We start from the raw sequence: 26,976 nt of genomic DNA, 5'->3' as shown, positions 1-26,976 counted from the left end.
ACGCTGAATGCCCACAGCTGGCAGGCTTCTCTCGAGCAAGCCCTCTCATCTCTTCTACCTAAGTGGTTCACCGCCAAGAATCAGTTGTGTTTGTTCCCAGCCTGTTCATGCTTGTCCTTGTGACTGTAACAAAGTAATTTAATTAAATATGATAGAAACTATTGAATTATGACTGCAAAGAGGGTCATTTTTGCTTTTTTAAAATCAGAGTAACCCATGTACAAAGTTTTAAAAGTCAAATAATACTTCAAAAATAGTATCAGATTTGAAAGAAAAAAAACAGCAGCCCCCCAACTTGTCTTTCTTTACTACACAGAGGCAACCACTTGTATTTCTTTTAGCATTTCTTTTGGCACATATTCTAAATAACACATTTATAATGCTATTTCTTTGATTATTTAAAATTAACAGGTTTGGCTGTTATCTGGTCACTTTGTATTATGGAAGATAAGATTTAATTCTTTTACACCACGTCAAATACTAACACTTAATCTTTCTCTTCTAATATGAGGTTGTCACCCTTTATGGTTAAAACAAAATTAAATATATACACTGTTATAACTATGTAAATACTATTTATTGCTGAATCATGTAGTGTTCTATAAGAATATTTCTTCTTTTATACAACTTTTTGTTTAACCTGGGGTGAAGAACTGCATTGTTTTTTCATTTGCTTAGTTTCCCATATATCTGTCGTTAGTTCAGCCCCAAACTCTGAGTGAGTTGTGGATCTCACAACGTGGTTAAAAAAAGTCAGAGCCAGCCCTGATAGTCTAGTGGTTAAAGTTCAGCACTCGTACCACTTCAGGGGCCCGGGTTTGTTTCCCAGTCCTGGAACCACACCACCTGTCTGTCAGTAGCCATGCTGTGGTGGTGGCTCACATAGAAGAACTAGAAGGACTTACTACTAAGATATACAACCATGCACTGGGGCTTTGGGGAGAAAAAAAAAGAGGAAGATGGGCAACAGATGCCAATTTCAGGGCGAATCTTTCCCTGAAAAAATTTTTTAAAAATTAAAAAAAATGATATTCTATCAATTCGGGGTTTTTTTTCCCTTGAAAATATCTAAACTAGTACTTCCATCTTTATGTTATAAACTAGTGTAGGTGTAGTCTAGATCTGGCACACAGCTGTTGTCCTGGGAATTTCCTTCACCTTCATCCTGGGGATTCTTGCCTCTCTCTTGCCCTCTGACTGCCATATTTTTCTCTTTCTGAATATATTCCCTTGTTTTGGTGAAAAAAAATTCAGTGTACTCTTCAGAAAAGGTACAGAGGAATATGTTTTTTAGAATCTATGGAATGTCTTTATTCCCTTGTCATATACTTGATTGAGAGTTTGACTATGCTAGGTTGCAAAAACTTTTTACTCAGAATTCTGAAGGCATTGTTCTCTTGTCTTTTAGCTTTCAGTTGCTATTGAGAAGCCCAAAATCCATTCTGATTCCATCTTTTATATGTGACCCTCTTTCAGTTCCCTCTAGAAGCTTTTAGGATATTCTCTTTTTCCTTTCTCATTTGAAATTTACAGTAATGTGGCTTATAGTAAGTTTTTTTTTTTTCACTCATTATACATTACACTCAGCGAGTCCTTTCAACCTGGAAGCTCATGACTTTAAATTGTGGCGTGTTTTCTTGTGTTATTTCTCTGAAGATTAATTATTTCTGTTGTCTGCCTCTGTTGAGATGATCATATAGTTTTCTCTTTTATTATGTTAATGTGTACATTTGTGAAACCATCACCACAGTCAAGATATTGAACATGTCCATCCCTCCTCTGTCTCAGTCCTTAATCTCTAGGCAACAACTCACCTGCTTTCTGTCGCTGTAGATTAGTTTGCTTTTTCTAGAATTTTGTACAAATGGAAACAAGCAACATGTACTCTTTTTGGTCTGGCTTTTTAAACCCAATATAATTATTTAGACATTCATCCATCTTATGGCATGTATCAACAGTATATTCCTTTTTTATGACTGGGTAGTGTTCCATTATATGAATATACCATAATTTGCTTATTCATTCACTTGTTGATGGACATTGAGTTGTTTTCAGTTTTTTAATATTGCAAATAAAGCTACTAAGAATATTCTTGTGTAAGTTTTTTGTGGACATATGTCTCCATTTCTCTTGGGTAAAAACCTCTGAGTGAAATGTCTGGGTCATATGGTAAGTAGGTGTTTCAATGTTTAAGGAACTGCCAAACTGTTTTCCAGTTTGAGAGCTCCCATTATTCCAGTTCTTCACCAACACTTGTTATGGACAGTCTTTGTAATTTTAGACATTCTAGTAGGTGTATAGTAGTATCTTATTTTGGTTTTAATTTGCATTTCCCTAGTGACATATGATATTGAGCATCTTTTCAGGTTCTTATTTACAACCTGTGTTTCTTCTTTGGTGAAGTGCCTGTTCAAATCTTTTGCCCATTTTTGTAATGGGTTGTTTGTATTCTTATTGAGTTGTAAGAGTTCCTTCTGTTAAAAGATAAACTGAGGCATATTAATTTTTAAGAGTTTATTTGAGCAAAAATCAGTTTGAATTGGGCAGAGCCAAACTGGAAGTGGTTGGGAACACTCCACCTACAGCAGCCAGAGGAAAGACTTTTAAGAGAAGAGACAGAAGCAAAGCAAGGAAATTAATTGATTGGCTATAGTTTAAGCAGTTGTGTTATTTGGGAAACCCTAGCTGGCTGTTTGTGATTGATTGTCCTTTGGTTTGAATTCTTAACCTTGAGGCATTAGAGGCTTAGCTTTTGGTTCTCTTAGTAGGCTACTGAGGCATTAGAGCCACCTCAGTCTAATGACCTCCTTGTTTAATTAATTTAACACATATATTCTAGATATAAGTCCTTCATGTGACATATGTTTTACGAATATTTTCTTCTTGTCTATGGATTGCTTTTTAACTTTCCTGACATTATCTGTTGAAGATCAAATGTTTTTTAAATGTGATGAAGTCCAACTTACTGATTTATTTTCTTTTTATGGTTTGTATTTCTTGTGTTGTATTTAAGAAATCACCAAACCCAGGATCACTAAGATTTCTTTCTTAAGTCTTCTAGAAGTTTTATAGTTTTAGCTCTTATATGGTTTATGATCCATTTCAAGTTAGTTTCTGTACATGGTGTGAGGTTAGGGTTAAGGTTAGGTTTTGTTTATGTGGCTATCCAGTGTTCCAGTGCTATTCTTTGGAAATATCCTTTCCCTATTAAATTGTCTTGGCACTGTTGTTGAAAATCAATTGACCATATATGTATGGATCTATTTCTGAATTCTCTATTCTGTTTCATTGATGTATCTGTCTCTCTTTATGCCAGTACCAGGCTGCATTGATTACCCTAGCTTTATAACCAGTTTTGATATAAAGTGGTATAAGTCTTCCAACTTTGTTCTTTTTTTCAAAGTTGTTTTGGCTATTTCAGATCCTTTGAATTTCCATATAAATTTTGGGATCAGTCGATCAATTTCTACAAAAAAGCTTGCTGTAAATTCAACTGTGATTGTGTTAAATCTGTGGATAAATTTATTATGTTAATGTGGTGAATTACACTAATTGATTTTCAAGTTATTAAGTCAACCTTTCATTCTTAAGATATACCCCACTTAGTCATGATATACTGTCTTTTTTGTATAATGTGGAATTTGATTTGCTAATATTTATTAAAGATTTTTGCATCTGTGTTCATGAGCAATCTTTTTCTATAATTGTCTTTTCTTGTAAGGTCATAAAATGAATTGAGAATTTTTCTTCCCCTATTTTCTGAAAGAGTTTGTATTAGATTGATATTATTTCTTCCTTAAATGCTTGATAGACTATACCAGTGAAACCATCTGGAACAATGGTTTTCTCCATGGAAGGTTTTTGATTACAGATTCAATTTCTTTAATAGGACAGGGCTATTCAGATTTTCTGTTTCTTCCCGAGATGGTTTTGATAAATTGTGTTTTCAAGGAATTCGTTCATTTGATCTAAGTCATTGAATGTATTGACGACAAAGTTGTTTATAATATTCTCTTATTCTTTTTGATGCTGATAAAATATGTAGTGATGTCTCCTTTTTATTACTGATATTGTTAATTTGTGCTTTCTCTCTCCTCTTGCTCTCCCTCACCCTTCTCTCTCGTCAGTCTATGTATGGGTTTATCACTTTTATTAATCTTTCTGGAGAACTAATTTTGGTTTCTTTTTTTCTCTATCATTTGTTTATTTTCTAGTTTATTGATTTCTTCCCTTAATTTTATTGTTACCTTTCTTGTGCTTACTAGAGTTTACTTCACCCTTCATTTTTTAAAGCTTCTTAAGATGGAAGCTTAGATCATATTTTAGACTTTTAAAAAAAATAACTCTCTTAGTCTATTTGGACTGCTATAAAAAAATACCACAGACTAGGTAGCGTGTAAACAACAGAAATGTATTTCTCACAGTTATAGAGCCTGGAAGTCTAAAATCCGGGAACCAGTATGGAGTTCCAAGCCAGAAGACAGCTTGCAGATTTTCAACTTCTGGCTGTGTCCTCACATGGTACATGGGGGCTCAGGAGCTCTGTGCAGCCTCTTCATGAGGGCTCCACCCTCATGACCTAAGCACCTCCAAGGCCACACCTCCTAATACCATCATATTGGGCGTTAAGACTTCAACCTATGAATTTTGGGGAGACACATTCATTTAGACCATAACAATAACATAAGCATCTTAAAACAATAAAATTTCCTTTAAACATTGCTTTAACTAAATCCCGTAATTTAGATATGCTGTGTTTTCATTATCATTCAGTTCAAAATATTTTAAAATCTTCTCTTGTGATTTCTTCTTTGACTCATGGGTTATTTAGAAGTATGCTGCTTAATTTCAAAGTGTTTGGGGATTTTATAGCTGTCATTTTGTCATTGATTTCTAATTTAATTTTGTCAGAGAACACGATCTGTACAAATTCAGTCTTTTGAAATATATTGAGACTGATATATGGCCCAGCATGTTGTGCATCCTAGTGAATGTACTATGTACCATCGAAAAGAATGTGTATCATTCGCTTCGGTGGCCTGGGGTTCACCGGTTCCGATCCCGGGTGTGGACATGGCACCGCTTGTCAAGCCATGCTGTGGCAGGCGTCCCACATATAAAGTAGAGGAAGATGGACACGGATGTTAGCTCAGGGCCAGTCTTCCTCAGCAAAAAGAGGAGGATTGGCAGTAGATGTTAGCTCAGTGCTAATCTTCCTCAAAAAAAGAAAAGAAAAGAAAAGAAAAGAATGTGTATTCTCCACTTGTTGGTTGTAATGTTCTATAAAGGTCAAGTAGATTAAATGGGTTTACAGTATTATTAAATTCTCCTATATCCTAACTGATTTTTTCCCTCAGTTTATTCTATCAATTACTACAAGAGGAGTGTTAAAATCTCCAGTTATTATTGTGGATTTGTCTATTTCTTTCCTTAGTTCTGTTGGTTTCTGTTTTATATATTTCAAAGCTTTGTTATTAGGTGCATACACTTTTTTTTAAAAGATTTTATTTTTTTCCTTTATCTCCCCACAGACCCCCAGTACATAGTTGTATATTCTTAGTTGTGGGTCCTTCTAGTTGTGGCATGTGGGATGCTGCCTCAGCGTGGTTTGATGAGCAGTGTCATGTCTGTGCCCAGGATTCGAACTAACGAAACGCTGGGCCACCTGCAGCAGAGTGCGCGAACTTAACCACTCGGCCATGGGGCCAGCCCCATACACTTTTGTTATTGTTATATCTTCCTAATTAATTGATCATTTTATAATTATGAAATATCCCTCTTTATCTCTGGTAATAGTCTTTGTTTTGAAATGTACTTTATCTGATATGAATTTAGCCACAAGAATTTTCTTATGCATATTGTTGGTTGGTTAGGTATATATTTCGATCCTTTTACTTTTCATCTGTCTGTGTCTTTATATTTAAAGTATGTCTTTTATAGGTAGCATATAGTTGGGTCTTTTATATTCAGTCTGACAATGACTATCTATGCTTTTTTTGTTTATTGTATTTAGTTCATTTGCGTAGCATTTAGTTCATTAACGTTTAATGTAACGTTAATAGTTTGTATTTAGGTGTACCATCTTATATTACTGTTTGTCCCTGTTTTTGTTGTTGTTCTTCTGTTCCACTTTGCCCAACTTCTTTCGAGTTAATTAAATATTTTTTGGTATTCCACTTTATTTCTTCCATTGGATTTTTGGATTTTTAACTATATTTTTAGCTCTTCTTTTTCTTTTTTTCAGTGGCCACTCTAGGGATTGCACTCTGCATTATTGAGTTATCATCGTCTATTTAGGATTAATATTGTGCCACTTCACATACAATCTAAAACATTTTGAACCGTTTGTCTTTTCCCTCCATCCTTTGTGCTATTGTTGTCATATATTTTAGTCAATTCACATTATATACCCCACAACGCAAAGTTATTATTGTTGCTTTAGACAGATAGTTGTCTTTTAAAGAAATCAAGAGAAGAAGAAAAAGAAGATAATTTTTTATATTTACCCACATATTTACCATTTCTGGTATTCTCTGTTCCTTCCTGTAGATCCGGTTTTTCCATCAATTCCTTTCAGGCCAAAAACCTTTCTATAGTATTTCTTGTAGTGTAAGTCCACAGGTGATAGATTCTCTCAGCTTCCATTATTTCATATTTTCCCCCTCCTTCAAGGATCACAGCCTTGCACTGCCTGTGTCCAGCGACGGAAAACAAACGGCTCATAGATTTTGTTCAGATTTGTAGTTGTTCACAGCAGGAGGGGTAGGTCCAGTATAGTTAGTCTGTCATGGCTGAAAGAGGCCATCTCTTCTGTTCTTGCTTTTCAGAATTCCTTTTATTCAAGTGTTGGACTTAAACCAATCTCCTGATTTTTTTCCCCTCCCATTTTCTATCTACTTATTTTGTTTTACTCTCTGGATGATTTTCTCAATCTTATCTTCAGTTCTTCTATTGAAAATCTAAATTTTGCTATCATATTTTTAACTTCTAAGAGCTCTTTCTTGTTTTCTGATTAATTAAAATAAATAGGTCATGTTTCAGGGAAGCACTCTTTTCTGTTGTCCCTTGGAGGGCAGTAATGATAGTCTCTTGGAAGGAGTTCCTTCTGCTTTTAATATTGCTTCTTGTTGCCCTTTTCTGTATATTTGCTTTAGCCTCGTCTTTCATGTTGGGATTGTCCTCAAATGCCTGACAATCCTTGGGCATATTTCACATTTAGGAATGAGGCTAGAAGCCTGAGCTCTTTCTGTGGGTGCAGAACTTGTCTCCTGCTGGGACTCCGCTGTAGAGTGATCATAAGGACCTGGTCATCTTGTTTGGAGACCCCAAATATTGGCACTGCATCCATAGGTCTTTTTTCTTAGGCAGTGTCCCAAAAGGTATTGACCACAAAGTGGAGTCTCCCAATGTCTTGTTTGAGGAGAATAAGCCTGGCTGCCAGTGTCCTTGGAGCCTAGTCAGGGAAGGAGGCTGGGGGCTCTGGTGAGTATGTAGATTTTTACTTAATCCCTCTGTTTTTGGTAAGATCCCTTACCCCTCCTTTCAGGTGGCCTGGTGTCTCTGAGTCCAGGGCCTCCGTAGTTCATCCTTCCTAGAGTGAACTCTCCAGTCCTTTTGATGGTGGGAAGATGGCAGTTACCTTTCTACATGGGAAGGGAGAAGAGATCTCGGGTCTAACTGCTCCTGATGACAAATCCTGACAAATCCCTCTCTTTTCAGCCCCACCTCACACTGCCTCCTGAAATCTCTGATTCCTGAGCCTTTCAACATCTTCAGTGTGGATCCATTTACTTTTGAGAGCTTCCTCCCACAGGGTTTAACTCACTCTAGTCTGCTAGGTCAGCGTCTGCCTTCTGGCGTCTCTTTTGCTGTTGTCTTCTCCCCAGTTTATTTTGTCCCTGGGGATTCTTTTTTGAGCCCTTTGTTCTCACTTTAGTAGGACTTCAGGAGAAAGAGGAGATGAGTGTGTGTGCTCAGTCTCCTATGTACCTTCCTTCTACTATAAAATAACAGAAACAGGAAATCACTTAAAAAATTGTGTTGTGATGTGGATGATACAAGAAAGACTATGTGAAACTCTACTCAGAGGCCTGTCATAGAGGAAAAGGACTTGGCTTTACATTAAAAGCTTGGTGAATAAATAAATGTACATTTATATTTTGGGGTCAAAATAATATTCTTGGGCTATGTATGTATATATATGTGTATGTATTATTGTTATTATTCACAATTCTCCACTTTTATTGGGTTTTTCAATTAATTAACCTATCCTTTTCCTGACTATGATGTAAAAGACAGTCTCTTTTGTCCCTATAACTTTAATTAATAGCACCTGGCAGTTGTCTTGGACAAGGGGAAATGGAAGTCCAGGGCAGTAAGTTACCTCCTTCTGTTTTCCAGGTGGCTTAGCAGCTAAGTGGTCTGTGGAGGTGGGACTGAACACAGGGGGCAATAGTCCTACCTTCAGTCCTCTCCTTTTCATTTGTTCGTTAATTCTTTTAACAAATATCTGTTGGCTGTTTGCTCTTTGCTGTGCCCTGGTGTGTCTCACTGTGGGGATACAGAGGCATTGACTTAACCACACGAATGTTTCCTGGTTGTTCACAGGCGTAAAAGGATATAGTTGCTCTTTCTTGGGCCGGGTACACATCAGTGATTTTTTTTCTTTTTTCTGCTTTGTGACTGGAGGTGAAAATGTATCTTTGTTGTCTTAATTTTGGTCAAGAAGGCAACCAGCCATGTGAAACAATCGTTGGGGTGGGGGGAGTGGAATATTGTGCAGTAGAAATTCCCTTTCCTTTGAATGGAATCATCTGGAATGCTTTAACAAAAGACACTGGTTAATAGTCATTCTTGTACATAAGGACTCGCTGTAATTTTAATTCTCGCTCAGACCACCGTGCAGCAAGATTGAGCAGAGTTAGAGGCTCCGGGGAAGGGTCTCTGCGTTTGTTGTCAAGCTTTCAGCTACCATGTTACAGCCCTAAAGGCACGCCCTTTACCAAAAGCAGGAGGATCCAGGTCTCCGTTTCTCAATTCTGGGAAGAGGTCACGTGAAGAATGATTCTTCTTGGAAGAACTGTAGTTCACTTCAGTAGTATGAAAACAATTTGCAGTTTTAGTCTACAAAGAAATTCAGCCCAAAATGACCGTGTCTGCATTGCTTTTGGCCTTCGCCTTCCCGTTTTTACAGCCTTCCCATTGCCACACAAGAGGCTAATAGAACTCCCTGTGGCAATTTCTATGCTATGTCATATATTAGGAATAAGAGATCCACATATTCTTCCATATACAATAAGTTTATGTGTGTGTGTCTTTATATATATGTGTGTATATCCATATATATGTCAATATACACATACACATATGCATGTACTCTTATCCATATACGTAAGTGCTGTCATTTTTCAAAAATCTTTCTCTTTTTCCCTGTTAGTTCACTTCCAACTTTCCACTCTCTGCACAAGATATTATCCTGGCAATGAAGTGAAGGTAGGGAGTCTATAAATGACATTTGTAAGGAGAGAGGGCTTGTCGAGGAGTCACAGAAGCTATTGGAGAAGAACAGAGTCTGGTAGGATTGAGAGAAAATGTGGGACCAGCCTAGAGAGTGAAGAAGGATGAGAGAAGCAGAACCAAAAGCTAGAAAAGGAGGAGAAAAGACAGAGCCAGGGTGGATGTGATGAAAGCAGAGTAGGGAATAATGCACCTGAAGAAGAGGAGAGGAGTCAGGGCTTTCTGGGGAATACTTTGTGTATGCTTCTCCTTTTATTTTATTTTTTAGCGGCAGACTTCTGAGATCTGAGAAAATATGGGGTAGGTTAGCTCGCACAATACTAGGAGCTCGCAGTAACTTTCACAAGCTCATGACTGACTCTCAGATCTCTTTTCCCGAGCCTGACAAATCGGATCTGTAGGCTTTGTGCCAGAGACACAGAGGCAGGAGGGGAGAGAAAGCTCTAAGAGTCCTTCCTGCCATTTCCCGCGTTCACGAATGTTTGAACAGCAAGGAGGATCTTCCCTAACGCTCCCTCCCTACCTTCAGCCTGCCATTCAGAGGAGGGACCTTGGGTAGGGAGACGGTGTAGTTGAAAGATGCAATATTAACAGTCAGTGAGGTAAACCTGCTAAGATTGGCCACATTTCAGAAAATGTAAATGTGTCACTTTAAAAATAGACTTCCTGTCCAAAAAATATTCTGGTTATAAGCTAACGCTTGCTGTCAGATGCTTATAAAAAATAATTCAGGGGCCGGCCCCATGGCCAAGTGGTTAAGTTTGGGCACTCCGCTTTGGTGGCCCAGGGTTTCGCTGGTTCGTTCGGATCCAGGCACGGACATGGCACCGCTCATCAAGCCAGGCTGAGGTGGCGTCCCACATAGCATAGTTGAGAGGCACTCACAACTAGAATATACAACTATGTACTGGGGAGTTTGGGGGAGAAGAAGAAGGAAAAAAAGAAAAAAAATAATTCAAACAGAAAACAAAAAACTTCTTTCCCAATATGAGCCAAACTTCTACCACAAGACTTTCTGGCCCTAAGAAAGTTCTGCTGGGGCTGGCCCCGTGGCCGAGTGGTTAAGTTCGCACGCTCCGCTGCAGGTGGCCCAGTGTTTCGTTGGTTCGAATCCTGGGCGCGGACATGGCACTGCTCATCAAACCACACTGAGGCAGCATCCCACATGCCACAACTAGAAGGACCCACAACGAAGAATATACAACTATGTACCGGGGGGCTTTGGGGAGAAAAAGGAAAAAAAAAATCTTTAAAAAAACAAAACAAAACAAAACAAAAAACTGCATATGATTGAAATTAAAAAAAAAAAAAAAAAGGTCTGCCATGTGAGTATAGTTGTGAACCACCTGTGGCTCCAGGAGTTTCATTCTGCACAGGGAAGCTGCAGAAAGCAGGTATTACCATAGCTTGTAGACGTGGCAGAGACTCGAGCATATGAGTTCAACAGCAGAAATAGATGTCACCATCTGGCACACAGGCCTCTCAAATGATCCAGTTGTCTCCCTGTCCTACACCTTATCCAGGCTGAGTGCAGATGGCATTTAAGATATATTTGATTAATTTTTTTATGACATAGTCCTGGTTTTAAGCAAACGTAGATAGAAGGTCATCATGTGTTTTGTTAGGGGTGTCTGCCAAGGCGGAGCTCGAAGAAAAGAGGAGAAATTTCTGAGGCTAGACTACCTCTGACGTGATTGCTTGGATTGGAACTGGGGTGCTTCCTATTAGAACAAGACAAAGGTAACCCCCAGGAGAAGGCAGATGAACATGCAAGCTATTGGTGAGCAAGGGAAATGGATTCCTGGATGAGAGGTGTCTTTGCAGAAAGATTTCCTGGGGCACTTCCTGTCAGCTCCTGTATGACTTTCAAATCAGACTTCTGGACATAGACAGCTTTTTAGGTGGTTTAGTGGTTTATCTTGTGCAGAATTTGAACATAAATGCCAGACTGTGGCCATTTGTGATACAGCCAATAAAGCCAGATTTTCTGTGAATACCTCGTTGGACTTTAACACCTAGAATCTTGATGGTTGTGAATTTTTAGAATCTTACTTGGGATTATGGAATTTTGGAGACGCCGTGCAAATGATTTGACTTTTGTTGTTGTTGTTTAGCTTGTCCATTAGTTTATGGTCAGGTTATTCTGTGGCAGGTCCCATGTAGATTCATTACCTCCTTCATCAGCTATGACGCCACGCCTAGATTCCAATAACAGGATGGCATTTCATCAGGTTTTAAAAGCATGACTATTTGGACTGGAACAATCCTCTCTTAAAATGCCTAATAAAGTAAAATCTGGGAGCAAACCCCCTGATTGAAACTGCCTATATAAATAAGGAGTGCCTTTGTTGCAGGAGTTGGTTACAGTATTACTCACCCTGAGAAGGTTCCTTGTTCACACAAGGATGACCTGTCTGTGGGTGAAAGAACGGTGCTGCTCCCTTTGAATCAGAATGGTGCTGGCCACTCATGCCTCATTGCCCTCTTCTGACCAAGCTTAGCTCGGTGTGGCATGCCGTGTGGAAGGTGTATGTTTGCAGTAGGATGAAACTCTGGACACCTCTTATGATTCCCCCTTTACACAATGGCTGAGCGGAGTGGCCTCTCAGTCAGGGTCCTCTATTCTAGAGACTAGAGAGAGCCCTAGTTCTGCTGATGGTCAATCAGAATTCCGTCCCCCGCCCCTCCTTCAGATCCATGAGAAAGAAGAGGAAGAGTTCAATGAGAAGAGTGAACGTGATTCTGGTATCAATGAGGAGCCTCTACTCACAGCAGAGCAGGTACGGATTTCTCTCTCAGTTCTTGGGACTTTTTGTTGTTTTGATAGAGAAAAAGTTTGAGTACATACTTGCCGCATACATTTAAGGCAGAAGAAAAATGTATGGTCTTGTGGTGGCTGTGTTGATGACTTGTAGTGTCTTGATAAGGAATTTCATTTCTCTCTATACCTCAGTTTACCTACCTGCAGTAAATAGGAACGTAAGTCCTGACACTCGGCTTGGGTGGGGTCTGTGTTTGATAACTGCCAGAGAGAGGCCCCGTGTTTACCAGCTTCACTTCTGTGGAGACTCTTATTGCAATTCATTGTATTCAGAGTCAAGACACTTAAACAAGGGTCCCAAACACCTGTTCTTGCAAAAATAGAAGTGGCAGATGAAGCTTTTTTGTAATGGATATTTTCTCATATTTCATAGAACACTGAAAATGTTGATTCTTTCAAAAGGAGTCTTAGAGACACTTGTGTCTTTGTAAAAAAAAAAGATATAGTGCTTCACACTTGATTGAGTTAGTTATATTTTGGTTTAAATAATTTATTAGTTGGGGAGAATAATCTTGGGTCTCTGGATTCCTTATTCAACCCTGTAGTTAGCAGATACTTATGGGTGCTTGTTTTGAGCAGGCACCATACAAGTTTTTTCACAAAGTAGTTCTGAAAAAGCTCCACCAGGAGACTTCAGTGCCAGAAAGTGCTTTTCAGTAAAAGGAACTCTTTCATATCTGTGCTCAAAAGGTAGGATATAAACAGGTAAGGATCAAGAGATCGAAGGGAACCAGATAAAAAAGAATAGGGGCTAATAGTTATTCTTGTGAATTTTAGGGGAAATACAATTCAATGATACAAATTCAATGATAACTACAGTCATGCACTGCATAACTACGTTTCAGTTAACAATGGATTGCCTATACGATGGTGGCCCCATGAGGTTAGTACCATATGGCCTAGGTGTGTAGTAGGCTATCCCATCTAGGTTTGTGTAAGTGCACTCTGTGATGTTCACACAATGACGAAATCGTCTAAAGACGCATTTCTCAGAATGTATCCCTGTCATTAAGCCGATGCCTGACTGTACTCTGAGAGAAAGAAATGCAGTCATAAAATTCTAAAGGGGGGGTGTCATTTGGTTGCATGCTGTAAATGGCTTCAGTAGTCAAGCAGTAAGCATCGTCTAAATTTGTGAGCTGAGAGGAGAGGGAGGGGACCCTAGTCCCCTTATCTTGGGTCCAGCCTAACATGAAACCCACTTCAAAGGGCATAGTCCAGTGGCCTTGGAGCCTGAGTCCATCACAGCATCGAGAACAGACAGATGTATAAATGCACTGTTGTGACCAGACTCACATGGGGACCCCTTTTAGGAGCAGCCTTTGCTTTGTCCAGTTTCTTTATGAGGAGACAATTGATGTACAAGGTAGTTCACCCTTGTGCCTTTCAGCAGTTATCTAATTTGACTCTTCTAGGAGTGTCCGCTATCAAGGGTCTAGATGACAGCCGCATTTCTTATCAATCCTCTGCTCTCCCGACCTTACCTATCCTTTTCTTATTTTACCATCTTGCTGCTGGGCAGCTTTAGTTCCTGTCCAGGTGAATTCTGGAGAAATAGCTGTTTTCCTCTATGTTAAAAAAGCCTCCTCATTTTCGGTTGTTCTAGGAACACTTTGTTTTTTCTGGTCATAAGCGTTGTAACAATTAATGGATTGGGTTTCGTGTTAAAGTAGAGTGGATAAAATATTTTCCCACTAAGAAATAAAGTGCTCAGCAAATTGAAGTAAATGTTCCCTTCCAGGCAGCTCTGCCTCGTTTCCTGAAAGAGTATTTATTTCCAATAAAGCACTCATCTAAGTGGTGTTCTTGGAAGAGGTTTCCATTAAAGAGTGCTTTACATTACCACAGGAGTGTGTGTAAGCCCTTGGTCAGATCTAGTTTTACTATTATTCAATATTTATGAAGTAACAATGTTGCTTTAGGAATTTCACAGACAGCAAATTAGAAACATACCTAACTGATGAAAATTCAACAGCGCGGGCACTGTCTTGTGTACCTTCTTCAGGTAATTGAGGAGATTGAGGAAATGATGCAGAACTCCCCAGACCCTGAGGAGGAGGAGGAGGCTCTGGAGGAGGAGGATGGGGGAGAGACCTCCTCCCAGGCAGACTCTGTCCTCCTGCAGGAGATGCAGGCCTTGACCCAGACCTTCAACAACAACTGGTCCTATGAAGGTGAGGGCCCTGGGGGGCGGGCTTGCCGAGGACGAACGCCTCCTCTGTGCCAGGCACTGGGCACTTGCTTCAAACGTAGCTAACAACCTCGAATTGAAGGAGTTGGTACCACCTTTCTCACTGGGCCTCAGGAGAGAAGTCAGCATTTTATGGGGGGAGGAAAGGCAACAGAGCAAAATTAAACTGGTAAAACTATCCAAAGAACAAGAGTAAAGCACAATAAGAAGTCTGGAGCCACTTTTCAAAATGATAGAATCAAACAAAACAACCTGTAAAAGGTAAAGATAATAACTCATTTTTGGAGAGATTTCTATTGCCAGGCCTGTTCTAAAACTTTACGTGCATAATCTCATTTCATCCCCACACCCACCTCATTAGGATTGAGCTGACAGTATTCTGAGAGATTAAGTGACTTGTTCAAGGCCACCGTTGGGAAAATATAATTAAAAAGAAAATCTCCTCCCCACCCAGAAAATCTCTCCACGGAAGAGAGGAGAAAGAAAAGAATTTTATTACTGAATAAGCATTAAGCCAGAATGTGACACACATTCCAGACAACCTGCTAAAAGGATTGCAAAACCAGAAAGAAATCTCAGTCTTGTCTGTAGCTAAGTGGATATACCCATTACATTAAGTAGGTTTTGCGATTTGGAGTTGTGACAAGTTAGGTCCTTGTTATCTTCTTTGATGATATTACTTTTCAAAGCAGCAACTCCCTGGTCCTTGAGGAAACATTCCAGAGTCCTGAGACTGGCAAGAGGCTTATTTAGCCTTTGAAATGATTGACATACATTTGAAAAGGACAGAGAAAAAAGTTCTGAAAGAAAAGGGAGGTGAGAGAGAGGGAAAGCCTCTTCCCTTACTTTTAACAGGGAGAATCAAGTCTCTTGTTTTTAATTTATATTTGTGCTTATACCACAGACAAGTCGTAAGGGGTGGAGCCAAAATTTGAAGCCAGGGGGGTTGACTCAGAGTCCGCACTCTTAATCTCTGTGTCGTATTAACTCTCTGACACAGGTTTGTACTAATGATGATCATGCAAAGAAAGAGGTGGATGAAGCTTGAAATGAAAAGATGTAACTAACACAGCAAAGGCAAAACTGAGTATAAAATTCATCAATCCGTAGGGATAATGATGCCCATGCTGCAGGAGGGGCCATGGCAATACATCCGCATGGGGGGTGAAGGGCACTTAGAAACAACGGAGAGAGAAGGAAGGCTGATCAGGGCATAAATGTCCAGCACGGGTTAGAATAGTGGTAAAAATGGAGGCGCCATCTGAAGACCTGCGTCCTGCAAGTAAAACCCTGTGGCTCTCAGCAGCAGAGGCAGGGCGACGGCCAGAGAAGGAATCTGGGGAGGGACGGGCAGATTTGGCCGTGTGCCGCATTCACAGCCGCCCCAATCGGGCCATTCTCAGCCACACAAAGGTCCCAAACATAGAAGCGTTCAGCAAACGACTTGTGAAAACAGCTGAAATGCAGAGTGAAATGGCAAAAACAGAAGGAGGAGGGCTGCTCCAAAGAGCAAAATAAAGGAAAGTCGAACCAAGTCAGCAAATATCCAGGCAAAGCAGAAAGGAAAAGGAAACGGAAAATGGATTCTGAGGCAGAAACAAAAGATGCCGTTAGAAAGGGACAAAATCAAAAAGATGCCCTCACATCTATTTTAAATGAAGAAGTCTTAGGAGACAGAACTTAAAGTAAAGTTATCTCTATCCGTTATCTCAGGTTCCCTTTCCTGTTCCCTGGCAGTAGCAGACCACTCTGTGCCAGCTAGCCAGCATCAATTTCAATGCATGTGGCCAGTCTTCTGCACGTTTCATATATTTTTGAATACGTGCACTGGCACATGGACCATAGATGTAAAGAAGGCCTCGCATTGCTCTGCTTGTCTTGCTGTCAGCTGTGTCTTGATCACTTCTTGGGAATAAACACCACCTCTTTATTGTTCTTCAGCACAAATGCCCAAAACCTCCTCTTAATGTTTTTTCCCCTCTGATTCTTGACCCATTTCACGTGGGGAATATCATAGAGACAGAAGAAAAATAGGAGGAAAGAACAAGGATCAAAAAGCATGTGTCCATCCACACCCATTTTTGTGGACAGAGTCCACAGGCTTCCTTCGGGGCTGTTTCTTCTTCCTTGTTTCCAGAGTGTGGTGTTCTCTTCTGCAGACCATATACTGGCCCTCCCTTCCTGGCATGCCCCTAAATTGTGAAGGTCTTTCCTGCCCCTTTAAGGAGTTGGAAGGGGTCTCCTTCGAAGGGGCAGTCCCATCACAAGTGGCAGCAGGCCCGGGAGCCTCTCCAGTGGGCTCTGGCTGGGATGCAGGTGTCACCTTCGGATGTCTTCCCCTGCAGGACTGAGGCACATGTCTGGGTCTGAGCTGACCGAGCTGCTGGACCAGGTGGAGGGTGCCATCCGAGACTTCTCGGAGGAGCTGGTGCAACAGCTGGCCCGCCGGGACGAGCTGGAGTTTGAGAAGGAAGTGAAGAACTCCTTCATCACAGTGCTTATTGAGGTTCAGAACAAGCAGAAGGAGCAGCGAGAACTGATGAAAAAGAGGCGGAAAGAGAAAGGGCTGAGTCTGCAGAGCAGCCGAATAGAGAAAGGAAACCAGATGCCTCTCAAGGTATGTGAACAACCCAGCTGGAAGACGCGGCGCGTCCAACAGCAAACCCTCGCCATTTCAGGTCCCCATACCAATCCTGCAGTGGACTCATAAACAGACCTGCACTGGGCAGTGAGTGTGAGCAGGACGCTGTGGCAGACAGTGGGGCCATAAAGAGGGAGAAGATACCGCCTGTCCCCTCTTCTTCCCCAGAGGACTCACAGTCTAACTGGGAGAGACAGGATGTACACATTAGAAAATAATTGAATATGGCGCGTGTTCTCTTAGGCAAGACCGTAGGAAGTGGAGTGAAGGCACTTAGCACCGAGACGCGTTGTCTCTTTGGACTCTGCGTCAGAATCCCTGCTCCTGGCATAGTTGAGAGTCCTGACTTGACTCTTTAGCGTGCAGGTAGGATGTTTCAGGATTGAAAGTTATCAAATGCCTTGTGATTATATTGACAGAATTCTTCAAACCAGTGGTTCTTAATCAGGGAAGCTCAGCAGAATTGTCTAAAGAGCTTTTTCAGAATACCTTTGTCTGGGCTCTGTCCCAGACCTACTGAATTGGGTGTAGGCATGGGCATTTTGAAAAAAGCTTTCCAGACAAGGACAGTTGCTTTACATCTGCCCTCCCCGTGGCTGGACATTTTGTCTTCTTCCCTAAGATATTGCATCATCAGCTGCCCAGGTTTTACTGTGGTGCTATTTACACAGTGGAGGCTGCAATGAGGAAACCTGGGGAAGTGCAGGGGTGTCTTGTTGCCCTGAGGGACTTTCTAAGATAAGTCTTTGAGACTCTGCTGTTTATTCTTCCTAAGCTCGGGCTGAAATTTTGGCCTGTCTCTTAGCCCAGGTCTTACAATTTACTTTTCGGTCACAGAGCCGCGGGGCAGTTATCGGGGACAGTGTGGCAGCTCATGGGTCGGGTACTTTAGGGAGGACACAGAAGTCCCTGGGGGTGATGAATATGGCGCAGGAAGTGTTTGCTCTCCTTGAGTCCCTCTCTGCTCCCTCAGCGCTTCAGCATGGAAGGCATCTCCAACATTCTGCAGAGCGGCATCCGCCAGACTTTCGGCTCCTCAGGAACTGACAAACAGGTACGAGCAGTCTTCCTGCCCCCAGCTTTCCTCCTGGTCTCTTGCAACTTGGCCTCCCCAACAAATGCGGCATGGTGATTCACTAGAATTATCCCACCCCTCGGCAAGGCAGGGGAGGGGTCCTAACATTTTCTTCTACTCTTAAGGAGGAACAGAAAGTGTCTTTTTAAAGGTGAACAGTTTTTTGAGCTCCAGTATCCTAGGACCTGGATAAAATTAAAACTCAACACTGCTTGTAGACTTATGAGTTAAGTTGTTTTAAGAACAAAATGCATTAAAAGTGGGATCCATTTCAAGATGGATCCCATCCAAGAGGTTGATTAACTATCACATTGGATCTCCAGCTGAACCAGTCCCAAGACTGCTTCTCTGCTGCCCCACTCTGACCATAACCCACGCAGTGGCATCTCCTGGTTGGCTCCCTTTAGTCAGTTAGTTGCCTGAGAAGTAGTTTGCATTTCTAGTTATTAAGACAGTGTTCAAAACTTATATTGAGTACCCATCTGTGCTAAGCTCTGTTGCTAGGCCCTCAGGAACAAAGCTGAGTAAGTCCTGGTCCCTGCGCCCCTGAAGTGGATAATCTGATAGAGATGGCCGGGGCGAAAATAGACAAGTTTGAGATGGTGGAATAAGTGCGCGTACACCGTATATGTGTTTTTGACATATCTGTGGCTGAATCCTAGTGTTAGGATTCTAGGACTGCAGCGTGGGAAGAGATTTTAGGAACCTCTAACCCAGTCCCTTCGTTCCACAGCAGTGAGAGCTAAGGCCCAGAGAGATGAGGCATTTTCCCGAGGCCACACTGCAGGTGGCAGAGCCAAGACTGAAATACAGGCCTCCTGACTTTTGGTCTAGAGTTCTTCTCACTCACTGCCCCAGGCTCCCTTAGAACCCTTCAAGGTCTTTCTGGCCCTTGTTCTTTGCTCTCCACTGGGCCCCGAAAATGATTTTGTTGTAGGAGCACCTCATATCCAGCAGAGGGAGCAAACCCAACATCCAAGACCGAGGGCCAGGTTGAGGTTCTCTCTCTAGCCTGTCATTTTTGACAAAAGAGAAACCATTCATTCTCAAATTGCTCTGCAAAGGATAAGAAAATATAATACTCCTACACCCCCCACCCCCCCCAAATGTTCTTTGCTCTAATCCCGTAGGAAAAGCTCACCAGGATTCCTAAAGAAACAAAAAGTTTCTAGTGTCAGGAGAATGTAGAAGTTGGAATGGAGGGAAATTTTTCTTGGCTAGTAGGGTGAAGTCTTAGTTTTAAAGAGACATTCCCCAAAGATGAGAAAAAGGTCCTGAAACAGTGGTATGCAAATTATCACGGGTGTTGTCGAGAATGTTAATCGAGGGAGCCTGTTTGTTTGAGAAAAACACAATGATGTGCTAATTGTCAACTATATCTTATGCCCAGAGGGACTGTATCTTATGTCTCAAGCCCTGCCCACCATGTTTGTCTTGTAGTATCTGAACACAGTCATCCCTTATGAGAAGAAGGCCTCCCCTCCGTCAGTGGAAGATCTCCAGATGCTGACAAACAGTGAGTTCCTCTCCTCAGCGAGATCAGCTGCTTTATTTTGCTCTCTCCCTCCCTGTGAGCTGCACCCCTGGTGCCTCAGGCTTGAGGTGTCCTGAGAACAGTTTCGGATGGGTCAAAATATGCTCCATATCATTGCATTGTGTCCCCCTGCGCAGGGGTAAAATTAAAGTGCTCTGTAGTGATACCCAGAGCTGTCTTGCCTTTTCCCTGTTCCTGAAGGGAAGAGACTTGCCAGAGCAAAATGAGTTGATGACAGAGGTTGGGAGTAGGTAGGGGGCAGTAGTGGTGTGCAGGGGCCTCTTGTGGTTCACCCAGCAGTTCTGAGGCTCTGCATTCTCTATCTTGCCCGTTCTGCCCTCTGCAACCTGAGGTCGCCTGGCCCAAACTTGTGCCCCGAAGGAGGGAGCTCAGTCTGTGGGACTGGCTGTAGTTTTAATGAGAAGTAAGGTTTCTTGGGTTGGGTGAGGCTGATTGGAAAGAATGGAGTCTGGTTTTCCTTTCAGGAAATGACTGCCTCCTCTCCTCCACTTTGGCTCTATGGTCAAATAATATTAATAAACATTCTGAGCTATGGGAGAAAACAGTGTGTGATAAAGAGCCTTTTGTAGGCAAAATCTCTTTATATACATCAAACACTACAACCCCCAAAGGGCCAGGGGCACATGGTGTTAGCCATCAGTGTCAGCTTGATTCTTTTAGGAAGAGAAAAATCCTCGGCTGAGATGTGGTGACAGCTCAGTGAATCATGAGAATGTCCATCTCCCTGGCAACCGTGCACTGCATTGAGTGACATCCTAAGCAGGCTGCCCAGCCCACTGCAGCATTGCCTCGGGGGGGAATGGGCCAGCCGCAGGGCTGTGTGATACCCCAGGGGATGGGTAGAGGAGCTTTGTCTGTTCATCGAGGAAGATAGGTACCTGCTGGGCCCCGGTGCTAAAGGTGACCAAATGTTTTCATTTTTATCAATTTGCAGGACTAAAGTAGGAGGTTCTGGTAAACGGAAATCCTGCCTGCCTCAACAGATACTGTGTCCTTGAGAATCTGGGATTTTAAATTCAAAGTACATTGGCTTCCTCTTAACTCATTTTAAACTCCTTTATTTGCATGAACATGCACTAAGATTTTTTTAAAGGGAGCGGATAGAAATGAACTGACATTTATAGGTGTTTGTGTTTTCACAAGGAGTAAGCATTTGGAAAATAATTTGGACAAATTATGAAGGTTGATATATGTAAAGTACTCTATCATGGTCTTCAAAAAAAGAAAGAGCTATAAATTTACTACAGATACCCATTCAGGAATTCAGTGTGAAATCCTTTCATTTTAATTAAGAAACAGTGGCTTTGTTTACATTTTTCAAGTTGGTTTAAAAAATTATAGTTAGAGCTTATCCAGCATTTAGAATACTTTGGAAATATAGAAAAGTGAACAAAGGAAGATAAATAATTCATTGTGCCCTCCGCTGTGGTTACTATTTAGCTGTTTTTAAGCCATAATATTTTATGTCTTTTCCATATAGTTGGGATTATACTGGCTATAAAATTTTGTATCATGATTTTAGTCACATCAGTTAACATTTGGTTAACATTCTTTTTATGGCTCTCTCTTCTATCGTGTGGATATACCATATTCCAATATTTTATACCCTTTAAAATAAAAAGCTACCATCTTTCCTGAATATGAATTCTCCTGTAGCTTATGAAAGCTCTGTTCTTTTGGCAAATCTTTGTATGGATTTGTGAACAACGTCTCCTCTTTGCCCTACTCCTGAATCAAGGACGTAGGCCAAAGACCAGCTCTTGGGACCAGATAATTCATATGAATTTTGGACTTTGGAGATCAACTTAGATACATATTGACTGAGTACAGTTATTGTGTTTTTACGGCCATCTTCTTGGTGCGGCATTTAATCTGCTCATCATGTTCAGTTGCAAAGTATTTCCAGCCTATTAATTTGAGAAGAATGCATGTCTAAAAATACAGAAGAAATAAAACAAAAGAAATCAACCCCTGGAGGGCCTCAGGTTCAGGCTCTTTCTTTTTCTGAACCTGGCCACTGACTCATGCCCCCCGTCAGGCTCTGCTCTTCACCTGCTGCTGATTTTTGGAATCAAGTTTCATTACCCTGACTTGAAACTAGGCAGGGTAATCAATGGAGAGCAAGGACGTGGACACAGATTGGGGATCAGTCCATTGTCGCGATTGCCTCCGGACCCTAGCTATTAGTGCCAGCTGATCTTCGTTTTCTCTGCTTGCAAAAGTAATACATGCTCATTTAAAAAGACAGACAGTGTAGAAGTCTAATGTAGACAGGAACATTGCCTGTGGTCTCACACTCAGAGATAACCACTTTTAACAGTTTCATGCACATTCTTCCAGATTTTCTATGAATATTAGAGTTTATTTATTCATTTAAAAGTTAATACATAATGTTCAGCCTCTTTCTTTACTAATAAGTATGTCTTGTACCCATAGATGTCTCTCATTTTTCATAAAGTCCTATAAGATCACATGGAATACATAGAGCATAGTTTATTTAGGAATTTATGGATGAAGAAACTTATTGGAGGACTCCCCCATCCCTCGTTTTTTGATATTATAAACAAAGTCTGGTGACTTTCTGGAAGGATTTTCTAGAAAGCTGACTTCCACAATGTGAAGTATGAATATGAAAAGGTGCTACCTACTCTGATGACAGGAAAAGCTACTTTAGAGACTTTTATAAAAAGCCTTTAGGCTTTAATAACTTCCCTATTGTTCGCTTCGTGCGTAGATCATGAACTGTTTCAACAAGTCGTCTGTAAGCTCCTTGAGAGTCCATAATTCTTTTGCATCTCCACAAATTCTAGCACTGTCCCGGGCATAAAATAGAAAATAAATATCTGTTAAATTCAGTTCCTTTGTTATTAATAAATTAGAGGTGAGAGATTTTTCTAATAATATCTGTTTATATGAATAGAATTTTCTGTTTTGCTGCTGAGGAAGATTCACTCTGAGCTAACATCTGTTGCCAATCTTCCTCTTTTTTGCTTGAGGAAGAGTCGCCCTGAGCTAACATCTATGCCAGTCTTCCTCTATTTTGTATGTGGGTCACTGCCACAGCGTGGCCACCCACAAGTGATGTGTAGGTCTGCACCTGGGAACCGAACCCAGGCCACTGAAGCAGAGCACACTGAACTTAACCACTAGGCCACAGGAGTGGCTTCTGAATAGAATGTTTTTAAGACAGTTTATTGGTGATTGAATAACATGATGACTATTATGCTTAACATTTAGATTGCATCTGAAAGCTGATTCTTTTTTTAAATTATTTATTTTTATGATTATTAAATATATATACTTGGGAGATGATGTGGAAATTATGGATGAGGAAAAAAAGTAAAAGATACAAGAAAAAGAGAAAATAAAGTCACCAATAGGCCACTCTGACCTTGATGTGTTCTCCTCTGTCAGCATGTTGAATGTTGACTCTTGACAGAAGCTTCTAGACTTTTCTCAATACTCAACGAATATCTAGTTTCCTTGAATCCTTTCTCACTCACTTTGGGTTGGTGGGTTGTCTGGTCCTAGAATTGAGCTTTATGCCTTGATGGCACCTTGGCTCATCTCTCTCTCTCCTTCTCCAGTTCTCTTTGCCATGAAGGAGGACAATGAGAAGGTGCCCACTTTGCTAACAGACTACATTTTAAAAGGTAAGAGCTGCCCCAGGCCCCTGGGGCCCCTTATCCTAGGACTCCTGTGGAAGGTGAGGAACTGACTCTCCAGCCTTCCTGGGGCATCCATGCCAGACCAGACCAGACCAGACCAGACCGGGCAGCGCCAGGGAAATCAAGTGGACAATTGTGAGGCCCTCGCAGGAGTGGGTTTTGCCTTTGGACGTTGCTAGGAGGCCTGGGAAGGAGATTCCATCACCCCCTAGTCACCAGAGTGACTCCACGTGAAGAGCAGCCAAACCAACAAAAGACTTATTGTGCAAGTTCTGTGGAGTTTGAGCTATTTAGTTAGGAAGAACAAAGCCTGAGGATACTTTCAATAGTTTTCAGCTGCTCGCAAGGCAACAAACTACGGTCATGATTAGCTACATCATTTCATAACTTTTTTTTTGTTTTATCTTTTGTTATGGAAACTTTTAACATATATAAAAGTAGAGCAAATGGTATAATGAACTCTCATATACTTAACCTCCTGCTTCAACAATTATTAACTCATAGCCAATCTTTTTCATTCATACCCCTGCCCAACTTCTCCCCTCCATATTATTTTGAAGCAGATTCCAATCATCATTTTTTTCACCCATGAATATTTCAGTGTATATTTCTAAAACATAAGGACTCCTAAAAATAATACATAACCACAATATCATTATCACAACTAGAAAAGTAAAAAATTTCTTGATGTCATTGACTATCCAATCAGCATTCAGATTTCCCTGTAAATTTTTTTTCAGTTTATTTGTTTGAATCAGGATCCAGTGGAGGTCTGTCCATTGCAGTTGGATATGTTTCTTGAGTCTCTCTTAATATACGTAGGTTCACCTTTCCTTCCTCTCTCATTCCTTGAAATTTATTTCTTGGAGAAATCAGGTTGTTTGCCCCTGTTGCTTTTGCTAGCTGGTTGTGTCCCCATGGTTTAATTTAATATGTTCTTCCATCTTCTGTATTTCCTCTTAACTGGGAGAGCAAGAGGCTTGATCAGATTCAGCCTCAAATTTTTTTTTTTTTTTTTTTTTTTAAGGATTGGCACCTGGACTAACAACTGATGCCAATCTGTTTTTTTTTTTCTTTCTGCTTTATCTCCCCAAACTCCCCCTGTACACAGTTATATATCTTAGTTGCAGGTCCTTCTAGCTGTGGGATGTGGGACACCACCTCAACGTAGCCTGATGAGTGGTGCCATGTCCGCGCCCAGGATCCGAACCCTGGGCCGCCGCAGCGGAGAGCGCGAACTTAACCACTTGGCCATGGAGCAGGCCCCACAGCCTGAAATTTCTTAAGCATTATATTATCAGTGGTTGTAAACTTCCATTAAGAGACACATACTCTCTGCTTGTCTTTCTTTTTGTGATGTTAATCTTTATTAGGCTGCTTAGGCTGCTAAAACAAAGTATCACTGGGTAGCTTAGACAACAGAAATTTGTTTTCTCAGCATTCTAGAGGCTGGGAAGTCCATGATGAAGAAGCTGGCAAATTTGGTTTCTAGGAGGGATCTCTTCTTGGCTTTAAACAGCCACTTCTCACTATGTCCTTACACGGCCTTTCTTCCGTGTGTGTGTGTGTGTGTGTGTGTGTGTGTGTGAGGAGCGAGAGCACAAGAGCTCTCTGGTGTCTCTTCTTAAAAGGACACTAATCCTATCAGATCAGAGCCCCACCCTTGTGACCTCATCTAATGTTACTTCCTTAGAGGCTCCATCTCCAAATATGGCTGCCCTGGGGGTTAGGCTTCAACACAGGAATTTTGGGGAGACACCAACATTCAGTCCATAACACCATCCCTCGATGATTATTCATTTTAGACCCCTTATCTCATTAGGTTTTTTGCTCCAGGCGCACACGCAACTTTGGGTACAGTTTCAGAGGCTTGGGACCTCAGTTAAGAACCTCTGAGCTATATTGTTTCCGTAAGGATCAGAGAGATTAATCTTAAATGTCTGCAGGAGGAATTTAGGCTAAACATTGGGAAGAAATTCTGACTCTTACAGGTTTTAAAAGAGCAGAAAATTTCTCAAAGGAGCTTGTCAAAGGAAGTTTGTAGAAAGGGGTTCTGTAAGCCTGGGAGCCTGAGGGCTCGACTTTACCCCTTGCGATCCACTGAAATGTCAGGAAATTTATAAAACTAGTTAACATTTACTGAGCACTTTCAACTTGCCTCTGAACACCTTGTGGGGTAGGCAGAGGCACAATCTATTGTGTACATGAAGAAATGGGCACAGACTGGTTGAGTCATTGCCCTAAGGTCTTAGAATTAGGAACGGCTGGATCTAGGATTTGAACCCAGGCAGACGGGCACCAGAAACCATGCACTTGATTGCTACACCAAACAACCACCTATCATTGGCTCTTCCTTCTTCTGGAAGGAAGACACGTGATTGCAATTATTCCCTGGTTCTAAGGGGGCAATTCTCTGCTGAGGACACTGGCGAGAAGCTGTCATGACCGCTCTCAGCCAGGGCTGCTCTGGGCTGGCAGGTCCTGACCCCCACTGTGCATTGACCTCTCTTATCTCCTCTTCTCTTTTCAGTACTCTGTCCTACCTAACCTTGCCCTTGGGAGCAGCCTTGCTGTGGAGGTCACTGAGCAAGAGTCATTCCATCACAGGGACTGCATGGCACCACGTAACCTCCAACGTGTATTTAAACGTGTATAGCTTAACCTGGATTAAACGTGAGCAAACGCGCGGGGCCCTTTGCTGTTGGCTTCTAGTCCTAGTAATCATTGGATGCATGACTGAGGGGCAGGACTGGTGACATTGCCTCCTCTCCACTCATGTCGGAGGAAGGCAGATGCTCTCACCACTCATGTAGTCTGGCTCCAGCCCTCAAAAACAGCTTACATTCTAAGACTAATTTTGAAATAAACCTTCATTTAATTAATATTCTTCATGTGCTTTGGAGTGTGGTGTTCATTGGCCCTCTGTTCTAAACCCTTTAGAGAAAGGATGTGTAGCTGCCTTCACATGGTGTTCAGGGGCCTGGGGCAGTCAGCCTGGTGTTTAGGGGCCAGGAGCATGCCCTGTTGTGGGTCGTGGTGGGGCTGCACGTGGTACAGACGGAAAGGGGAGGCCTTCCACAGACTCCTAAGATCTTGCTGCTTGGCACCATTAAAGGGAGCTGCACAACGTGTTGTAGGAACTAGCCAGTCAGAAAGGGGGTCAGCCTAGGGGGCAGACTGTGAAGTTAGCAGACAGGAAGTGAGCCACAAGGAGGAGCCGGGCAGCTGTAGTGCCTCCTGGTGGAACGGCCAGGTTCTCACAGGGACCTGGAGGCACAGGATTGAGGGCAGTCAGCTCTGCTGGGCTCTCCAAGCGTGGGAGATTGCGGCTGCTTTCCTGACTGCCCCCAGAGACCCCTGGGAATGCTACCCTGTGACCATGCATGCTCTTCCTGCAGTCCCAGAGGTCCAGCAGCTCTGACTCCTACATGCTGTCTCCAGCATCAGTGGCAGGCAGCTGCCAGCCTTGGCTGCCCAGCAGGTGAAAGCCGCCCTCCTGTCTGGATGCT

The 26,976-nt window shown here is 41.7% G+C and overlaps 1 protein-coding gene across 2 annotated transcripts in view; it reads left to right on the top strand.

The window, feature by feature from the left end:
• Nucleotides 1-26,356, top strand: part of FEZ1 (fasciculation and elongation protein zeta 1) — a 41,343-nt gene extending 14,987 nt beyond the window's left edge. The window contains exons 4-10 of one of the 2 annotated variants that reach the window (NM_001097608.2): nucleotides 12,210-12,296; nucleotides 14,343-14,511; nucleotides 16,874-17,145; nucleotides 18,143-18,223; nucleotides 19,685-19,760; nucleotides 23,387-23,452; nucleotides 25,998-26,356. In NM_001097608.2, the coding sequence (NP_001091077.2) occupies nucleotides 12,210-12,296; nucleotides 14,343-14,511; nucleotides 16,874-17,145; nucleotides 18,143-18,223; nucleotides 19,685-19,760; nucleotides 23,387-23,452; nucleotides 25,998-26,014 (768 nt within the window). In that variant the 3' untranslated portion in view covers nucleotides 26,015-26,356. The remainder of the gene's footprint in view (nucleotides 1-12,209; nucleotides 12,297-14,342; nucleotides 14,512-16,873; nucleotides 17,146-18,142; nucleotides 18,224-19,684; nucleotides 19,761-23,386; nucleotides 23,453-25,997) is intronic. The other variant, XM_005611431.4, reaches the window with a different exon arrangement.
• Nucleotides 26,357-26,976: the final 620 nt, after the last annotated feature.

Source organism: Equus caballus, chromosome 7 (genome assembly GCF_041296265.1).
Source record: "Equus caballus isolate H_3958 breed thoroughbred chromosome 7, TB-T2T, whole genome shotgun sequence".
NCBI classification, from domain to species: domain Eukaryota; kingdom Metazoa; phylum Chordata; class Mammalia; order Perissodactyla; family Equidae; genus Equus; species Equus caballus.
The sequence above is the reverse complement of the archived record's forward strand: the minus strand, read 5'-3'. Positions and strand labels throughout refer to the sequence as shown.